This window comes from Galeopterus variegatus, unplaced genomic scaffold (assembly GCF_000696425.1).
Source record: "Galeopterus variegatus unplaced genomic scaffold, G_variegatus-3.0.2 Scaffold106, whole genome shotgun sequence".
Lineage (NCBI taxonomy): Eukaryota > Metazoa > Chordata > Mammalia > Dermoptera > Cynocephalidae > Galeopterus > Galeopterus variegatus.
In genome coordinates this window covers 1,052,962-1,062,521 of record NW_007726217.1, presented here as the reverse complement: position 1 = coordinate 1,062,521, position 9,560 = coordinate 1,052,962, and the positions used below count along the sequence as shown (strand labels likewise).

At 34.3% G+C, this 9,560-nt stretch overlaps 1 protein-coding gene across 3 annotated transcripts in view; it reads right to left on the bottom strand.

The window, feature by feature from the left end:
* AGO3 (argonaute RISC catalytic component 3) overlaps nucleotides 1–9,560 on the bottom strand; it is a 115,576-nt gene that overhangs the window by 50,070 nt on the left and 55,946 nt on the right. For 2 of the 3 annotated variants that reach the window (XM_008585475.1, XM_008585491.1), the window contains 6 exons: nucleotides 9,314–9,448; nucleotides 4,724–4,811; nucleotides 4,455–4,602; nucleotides 3,895–4,014; nucleotides 1,415–1,537; nucleotides 949–1,082 (listed from right to left, as the gene is read on the bottom strand). In XM_008585475.1, the coding sequence (XP_008583697.1) occupies nucleotides 949–1,082; nucleotides 1,415–1,537; nucleotides 3,895–4,014; nucleotides 4,455–4,602; nucleotides 4,724–4,811; nucleotides 9,314–9,448 (748 nt within the window). Of the gene's footprint in view, nucleotides 1–948; nucleotides 1,083–1,297; nucleotides 1,307–1,399; nucleotides 1,538–3,894; nucleotides 4,015–4,454; nucleotides 4,603–4,723; nucleotides 4,812–9,313; nucleotides 9,449–9,560 lie in introns of all 3 variants that reach the window. The other variant, XM_008585484.1, reaches the window with a different exon arrangement.

Here is a 9,560-nt window from a genome sequence, read left to right as displayed (position 1 = left end):
AAAAACGGAAAAAAGGAAAAAAAAAAAAAAAAAAAAAAAAAAAAAAAATGAAGTAAATCTATGAGAGCTATCAGACAACCTTAAGTGCACAAACACCTGAATCATGGGTGCTCTAGAAGGGGAAGAGAAAGAAAAAGGCACTGAAAACCTATTCAACAAAATAATAGTAGAAAACTTCCCATGTATTGGGAGAGATACAGACTTCCTGATCCAAGAAGCTCAAAGATCCCCAAACAGATTCAATACAAAAAGGTCCTCTCTGAGACACGTTGTATTCAAACTGTCAAAAGTCAAAGACAAAGACAGAATCCTAACAATAGCATGAGAAAAGTGTCAAGTCACCTGTAAGGGAGCCCCCATCACACTAACAGCAGATTTCTCAGCAGAAGCCTTACAGCCAGAAAGAATGGAATGATAAAAAAAAAAAACCTTGCCAGCCAAGAATACTATACCCAGCAAAGGCTATCCTTCAGAAATGATAGAGAAATAGTGTATTTCCCAGACAAACAAAAGACAATGCTGCTGCTGCTACACCACATAAGCTAGTTCATTAGGATGTTTAGAAGAATGAATTAATGACTTTACAATGACTAACAAAGTCAGGAATCTTCATCAAACCATTGTGAAGAAACATTTCTAAAGGTTCAGTGATTAAATATACTCCATATTGGGCCGACCCTGTGGCGCACTTGGGAGAGTGCGGTGCTGGGAGCGCAGCGACACTCCCACTGCAGGTTCGGATCCTATATAGGAATGGCCGGTGCGCTCACTGGCTGAGCGTGGTGCAAGCGACACCACACCAAGGGTTGTGATCCCCTTACCGGTCACGAAAAAGACAAAAAATATATATATATATACTCCATATGGAGACAACATTTATCAGAACACTAGGTAATTTGAAATCTAAACACAAAAAGATCCCAAAGACAAAGTAATAACATTCCTTACTTCAATATTTCTTCTCTGCATTGCCTCTGTGTGGCAAAACAAGCTATAGCCCACATTTTGATTTCAACTCCTGTGTGGAATTGTTTCCCACGCATGTCCCACACTCCATGGCTTGGTGTTGCTACTGTCCTATTCTACAGGAAAAGGAAAAAGAAATAACATGGCAAAAAAGAACAGAAATTTAATATACAGTTTATTTTAATGAGCTGAAAATAGGCATTTAGAATTGATATATTTTTGATATTCTGCATGGAATAGGCTGTTCTAAATCAATATTATTTATACTTTCATCTAAAGAACCGCCAAAATTCTACTAAACTCAAGCAAAGATAATCACCTTCAAACAAACAAAAAAATGCTGTTGGAACAATAACACATTTTCTAAATTCCAGACTTAGCTAGGGTGCCCTTCTCTCCACACTTAAGAAACTTTATGTATATGATTTAAAACATCAAGAATTTTTACCCGTCCTCCATATTGGAGCATAGGTGCTGGAAGTACACGTCCAGTTACATGGGCCATCTCATCCCGAACTTTAAATTGAAACTCCTGAACAAATGGATCTGTTTCATAATTTGCACTTCTTACCTAACAACAGAAAACGTTTATAGTTACTCTCAAAATTCTCCCAAATCCTCTATTTTACTCATTAGAGCCCTCTTTTTTTCCTTTACTTATGCCAACAATATATTTTGCAATAGGTGTAATCAATGGGGCCTGAAATATAAAGCAGAGATTCTTAACCTGGGGACCACAAATCGTGAATGAACTGCAGGAAGTCTTTGAACCCCTTGGTAATTTACGCAAAATTTAAATGTATGTATAAGGTTGAATAATAAGAAATTTTAACTATATACTGATGAAAATGGTAATTTTTGGTTTTGGGAGGAAGAAAGAAATACCTCACCCAAAAAAGGTTAAGAACCTCTGATATAGAATCCAGAAACATAGTATTAACATTTTTTTTACCTAGAGTTTGACAGGAAGTATTAAAAATCCTAAGGATTTTTTTTTTTTTTTTTTTTTAAGATGGCCGGTAAGGGGATCTTAACCCTTGACTTGGTGTTGTCAGGACCACGCTCTCCCAAGTGAGCCAACTGGCCATCTCTGTATAGGGATCCAAACCCGTGGCCTTGGTGTTATCAGCACCACACTCTCCCAAGTGAGCCAAGGGCCGGTCCTCTAAGGATTTTTTCTAATTACTTGATTTACAATTTATATAAAATTTACTTCAGTATTTTCAGATAAATAGTGCCATATTATAAAATTTATTTAATGAGGTACACTTGAGACAGATAAGAGAGCTGGTATGAGTCACAGGTTATAATTTTTACATACAATCAAAGATAAAGAATTTATTGTAATTCAGTGTTGGATCTCTTTGCAATTCATGCTTATACCATGCTATAGTAACTTTTTTCAAAACATATGTACTTGCTCTCAGGGTGAAGGTCAAACAAGGTTACAAAAAAGAAGGCAGTGTTCAAGTCTTTGAGTAAAAATCCATCTATAAAAAACTATATAATATGTAAACAGAATCTTCCCACAATAAGCAGGAAAAGTCATTTTCTAAGCTAAGCACTAATGCATCTTTTTCTTCAAGCATAATTCCATTCATTTCTGGTGTGTTTCACTGTATCTCTACAGTAAGAACAACAACTACTACTTTACCAAGACTTGCTGCATGACATGCTTGGTGCTGAGTGCTTAGTAATTAATTTTCACAATTATCTTATGGCTATAAAAGTAGACCTTTTATAATTTTTACTTTCTAGAGGATAAAACTAATACTTAGTAAAGTTAAATGACTTGCTTAAAACCACACAGCTAAGCAAGTAACACACATCCAACAGAATCTCAAACCATGTATGTTCTGATTCTAGAGTTTCTACTCTCAATCACTGTACTAGCCTTCCGGATGCTATAAGTGATATACTAATAGTAACAGTAAGTAAATGAAGGAGCTAGACTTCAAACCTGACGCTATTAGACTCCAAAACCTGTTTTTTTCAATATTATCTTTCTGAACAGTTAAATTGTAATAAATGAGTTAGAACAGCTAGTTATTGAGATATTACAGAGATTGTAAGAGGTGCTAGTCTCAACGGTTTTGGGAAATCTTTCAAAATCTTGTAGTAGAATCAGAGAAAAATCTCGGATGAGAACCAGCCTGTATTTTCCTAATTAAATATCATGCAATGACTTCCATTCATTCTTTACAAAATTAAAGGAAAAAAAGGTCTTTTCTGGCTTACAAAATGAAAGAGTCGTTTCTGCAACTCTTTCCCAATAATCTTTAAAACTGCTTGAAAGTGTTAAATTGTTTTCGGGAATATTCATATTCCCAGACTTTTTTCTCTTTGCTTGAGCAGTTTAAATGGTATTCAAGGAGAGAGTGAGATAAGATCCAGGTGCCCTTTTATTTTTAATTTTGCCTTATTCCATCAGTTTTATAAATTGGTACTGGTAACTCCTTTCTCCCCCTCATTTAGAACAATGAAATAGCACAGAAACCCTACATGGTTGAAGCTGTCCTTTATTTCTTTATTCAGAATGTACAGTTGCCAGTCTGATATTGGTGGTAAGTAAGGATTCCTAGACTGAGTGTTAAGGCTTTCATTACTGCTAGTCATAATACCTTGACTATTCCTCCTTTCCCTGTCCCCTTTTATATGGAGGTTCCAGTTCACTAAATTGAAGCATTAGTTCTGTGAGAATCTGTTCCCTGGATCTAATTAAAGAGTTTAGGGTTAAATTAGAAGGACTTAACCCTTTTCATGTAACCCACTAAGGTTTAGCTACAGAACACCACTGGATTATTTCCATAATCCCTTTTAATCTGACAGTCTATGAAATGGTAATAAGGTGTGAACTGATAAGGAGATGGTTCTATAGTAGCTCATTCTACATGTTTTAAATTCCTATTTCCAGGTTTAAGTACTAACCAATCTGCTAATTTCCTCTTGTCTATCTGGAGCAGATCTTGCTGTTGCCTTGATCATAGTGGAAGTCTGATTGTCTGTTAGCTTCTTGATACATCGTTGCCCAGCCACAATATTACAGACCTACAAGTGGAAAAAAGTTTTGCACTAGATGTATTAAATGTACATATCTTTTTGTTTTTAGCTCTCAATTAGTGCAAATTACACGTGAAATAAAAGTTTTAAATTTACTCCATTAAACTGCTTCTTTTTAATATCATGTTAAGTAAAAAAGTAGTAAATAAAACTGTTTTGCAGCATGATTATAATTAGGTAAAATGTACATAGGATAAAAACACTGAAAGAAGTATACCAAAATGCTAACATAGCTACATTAGAGTGGCAGGAATATGGATGAACTTCCCTCATATTATTTCATTACAGAAAATTAAGAATAAATTAAATCTCAAAAAACAGTTCAAATTCCAAAATAAATGTGAGAATATGAGGTAAATTACAGGTGATAAAAGACCCCAAAAGAATAATAAACAAGAGGATATTACTTAGCAGCATAAAGACATTACTTCTAATGGCAGGTAGGTATGTTTCTGCTCCTGCCCCACTTGTAGACAGGGAAGGTGTGGGTACTTCAGCTGAAGAGTATACTTCTCTCTGAAATACTGCGCTACTGTTCTCTCCACAGTTTGTCCATTTTCTAACTGTAAAGGAAAGCTGAAAAAAAGTACACATGAACAACTCTTATCCCATTATGAGCCAGCAAGACTGCCAACCCACTACCTACAGCAAGCCTCCTCACATCATCGCTGCTCTGACAAACACCAGCTTTTCTTACGTTTGATGACTGGCAGGCCTTCTTGTTACATTACAAACACGGTATTTCCGTCTCATTGTTCCACAATGAGTCACTTCAACCTTCAGACCTGTTCCCAACAAGAAAAATACTGGTTAAGAACTGTCACATATAAAATATTTATACTTATAAAGCCTGTTCACTACTATAAAAACTCACTTCTGGACAGAAAATCTGTGATACAGGCAATGTGATATTAACAAAGGACTTAATATATAACTTTGCTAATAATGGTTATAATCATGATAGACCTAACACTAAACCTTTTCCCTACCCTATCAACCTCCACACATTAAAAACATGAGGGTACTTCAAAAAGTTGGTGGAAAAATAGAATTAAAAGATAATGTGAATCTTTCCATGAACTTTTAGAAGTACCCTTATAGAATCATAAAATTTGCAAAGTCCACAGATCAAGGGACAAAGTCTCCATTAATAAAAAATCCTGTTCATAATAATTCAGGTATTTATGCTGAGAGAGGGGAGGAATGAAAGAGGAGTTGCAGTAATTCTCATAATATTCTATAACCTTCAAAGTATCTGATATTTAAATAGCCCAGTCAACACATACTGACTGAAGATCAGAATTTCATAAAGTTCTAGAAGGAAGCCCTTCAAAGATTTATAAAGCAGGAAGAGAAAAATGCCAGGCCCTTTTAATAGTAGTGGAATGACAATTTTATTGAAGTACAGTATAGTGACACAGCTCTTTTACAATACTGACTATTGTCAGTCAAATCAAATGCAACCAAAATAATTCCTAGAGCAGGTGATCCCTACTTTCTTATGGAGTCACTGACCCCTTCAAGAATCAGATGAAAGCAATAAACTCTCAAAAAAAAAGCACATACACGTAATTTAGCACATGATTTTAGGCATTCCTGAATCCCTGAAGTACACCTCTGGACCCCCTCTTCTAGAAAGAGAAGAAATGGGCTTTAAACTATCAGCTGAGATTCTTTCAGATGAATTTTCTTAAGCAGTGCTGTCAAAGAGAATTCTCTGAGATGATGGAATGTTCTACATCTGTGCTAATACGGTAATCACTAGCAATGTGTTACTGAGTCCATGCAATGTGGTTAGTATGCCTGAAAAAAGGAAATTTTAATTTTACTTAATTTTAACTAATTTAAATTTAAATAGCTACATGTGGCTCCTGGCTATCATATTGGCCAGTGCAGTCTTGGAGTTACCTAGGGAAGAGTTAGACACACAATGTCTACTGGTCACAGATAAACAACTCCAATTCTAAAGTTTGGCCTAGACTCCAAAAGATGAAAATCTAAAAAGGGGTAGATGTAGGACAACTTTTAGTTCCCTGACAGTATTTATGGTTATTACCCTTTGTATTATTTCTCTTTCATATTTGTGATTCCTATACTGCAGTGGTTCTCAACCAAGAGTGATTTTGCCCCTAGGAAACATTTTGTAATGTCTGGAGACATTTTTGATTGTCACAAATGGGGGGAGGGGTGCTACTGGCATCCAGTGGGTAGAGGCCAGAGATACTCCTAAATATCTTACAATTCACAGAACCCCAACAAAGAATTATCCAGCCCAAAATGTCAATAGTGCCAAGGCTGAGAAACCCTGCAACAGTATAACTTATTTTCCTATCTAATTACTAACTACAGTACCAAACACAAAATTCATTCATAGTAAATGTTTTCTTTTGTATATCAGCACAAATTAAGATGTTAAATGGATACAGTGTCCCTGTACCAGAATGGTATGGGCTTTTCTTGAGAAGCACTCCTAATTGAATCAGTGAGTAGTTTTTCATTGTATCTTTATAAAACTAAAATTTCAGATCAATTAGAGAATTTACTATGCCTTTAATGAAGGTACTTCAAAAAGCTTGTTTAGGGGCCGGCCCGGTGGCGCACTGCTACAGTGCGCCGCTTGGGAGTGCAGTGGCGCTCCCGCCGAGGGTTCGGATCCCACATACAGACCGGCCGCTCACTGGCTGAGCGAGGTGCGGGTGCAGCACCAGGGGTTGCGATCCCGTTGCCGGTCCCGGTCCGGTATGGGCGCGACACTGAGGGTTGCGATCCATTGCCGGTCATGAAAAAAGACAAAAAGGAAAAAAAAAAAAAAAAAGCTTGTTTAAAAAATAAAATTAAAAGATAATGTGAATCCTTCCATGAAATTTTGAAGACCCCTCATATTATAATGGAGACTAGAAAATAAAATACTATCAAAGGAAGCCCTTATGAGAAGGAGATAACAAAAACAAGTAAGCAAGATGTAAAAATACTATATTTGGGGGAAAACACAACAGAAAGGTTAAAACAAGATTCTGTTATTTGCATCACTTAGCAATTTGTTTTCAAGTCTTCCTCCTGAATTAAAAAAATATCAATAAAGTTTTATAAGCCTACAAAATAAGCTTTTAACAAATATATACTGGTACTTTTGTACACATATGGTACTTTTATAACACATTTTCCCCAATATTTTGGCTGGATAAAAAAAACACCTCAAAGTTATTATTAAATATATAGGAAAAAGTTCAATTGGAATAAAATGAATATTATTAAGAAAATCTATTTATTATTAGCATACTTTCTGTCAAAATTTAACAGCTATCATCAAATTCCTCATGCTAGCTAAAAATTAAACCCAAATATACAGCACAGAACACACAACTCTGATTCTCTTGAGTTACCGTAGTAGGAATACATGATGCACTTTAAAATGTACTTTTAAAAAAAGCCTTCTTAACTTTGAATGGAGAAAAAATAATAATCATTTTGTCAATTAGACCCAATCCAGATTTTTCTACCCCAAATCTAGGATCATAGATCATAGGATCATAAGAATTAGATCAAAATCCAAGGGCTAGCAAGAAGTTGAAGTTTTAAAAAATGGACTAGATAAATCTCTGCCCAGGTCCCTCCCCAAACCCTCCATCCAAACAAAAAATGTTTTTGGCTTTAATAAATATTTAACCTATAAACTTAGTTTTACCTTCACTATAACATCAACTTTATAATGCTTTCTAGCCATTTTTTCAGTCATTTCTTTGGGCCCCTGAGCAGCTGAAGTTAAGATCGAGTCCATGCTCTTCGGGTAGCAGTTGAATCCTTGTTCTGTACATCTTGTATTTTCTGTGATAGAGTGGTGATATGAGTTGATTGCATAGTTACCATAAAATAATGTAAGTGACTTCATGATATCAGAGGTGGTAACTAAGCAGCAACTCCACTGCAAACTAAGGCATTTAGATGTTAATGGTAGGTAATGCACTAATCTCCAGACAATGCTAACTGAGCAGTTAATGCAGATTATGAAAGGATAATGGTATGGTTGCAAAACAGTTACATTTAATAGTTTCTTATTTTGGCACTTAAATAACTTGAGTTAAATGGATGCTTATTTTCAAAGTTAGAAGGATTTTCCTTTTAATGTTTCTTACAATGAGTCTCTCTCTCCTGGTTACTAAATGGTAAAGAATGAATGATAACTGGAGCAAAGCAGGATATATTCAGCTATTCTAATTGATTTGGGAAACTGAAAGACGTTCAGTGAACAAACTTGAATATTTCATTCAAACCATAAGCTGAAAATTATCTGCAACAAATAGGTAAAAATCTTAAAATAAAAACAAAATAATTATGTCTGGCTATTTAAGATCTAATATTTAATATAAGTGGAATTTATACTACTCATTCTGATTAGAGAATGTTTAATTTCTCTTCATGTCTAAATAATAAACTAAATACAGTGGAGTCACATCTTACATGAGGATTAAATTCTAAAGTCATGAGCAAGGTAAGAATTGTACATAATCAGAATTACTTTAAAATTCCCTTAAATTGCTGATAATGTACAGTATATGTGAGTTCGGACACAAAACTGCATATGTATATTTAAATGTATCTAGAAATGTACATATATAAAAAGAGTAAATATATATCTAAAATATAAATTTGAGAAGACTATTAAAATTATTTTTCTTTTCTTTCTGGCAAGCCATGTAGAGACATGAATTTATGAGAGGTAGATGTACATACAATGCAACACTACTATACAAATTTTAACTATTAAGTAAAACAGGCAAAATTGATGGTCAACTCTATAATGTATATTAAATAATTAAATTACAATTCTTGAACAATGCCTGAAACAGGCTAGGCCCATATTCATAATTTTCAAAGAAATAAAATAAATAAACCTAATATCATTTCAGATAAGTAAGGAAGTCATATTAGAATATGTTCAATGAATGATTTTAATTCTAAAGTAACATACTTTTGGAATAAGCTGCCTACTTTTAACAGTATTATAGAAGCATTTTCCCATGAGACACTCTTATCCCTTCAGCTAGTATGGGAAAGTACTAAGAAAAAATTAGCTGGTAACAATACTAATTCCGTTACTTAACATTTCTTTCATTAAAACACTACCTGAGATGTTACCATAATGAATTTAAAGTAACATTTTAAAATTGATGTATATTTTTATAGGTGATGTTACATGAATAGATTTTAATTATAAAAAATTTTCAATAAAAGGTTGTTATAACCATGCATTTTATAGTTAAGTCATTCTAAATGTTAATTAATTCACCTTTTATCTCTTTGGTGAATTTTACCCGATGCGAATCAGTCAAAGGTCTTGGTTGTTCATCAATATTATGAATGTCAAGAACTTCACACATGAACTGAATTACAGGTTGTGCTTTGTAGAAGGCAGTGGCAGAAACTAAGAAGAAAAACACAAATAGCACAAATTAATGTTTCCCTAAAAGTTCAGAAGCTTCATCATAGGCTCCATGATAATTAACTATCGACAGAGTTAAATGATCCCTATGTAT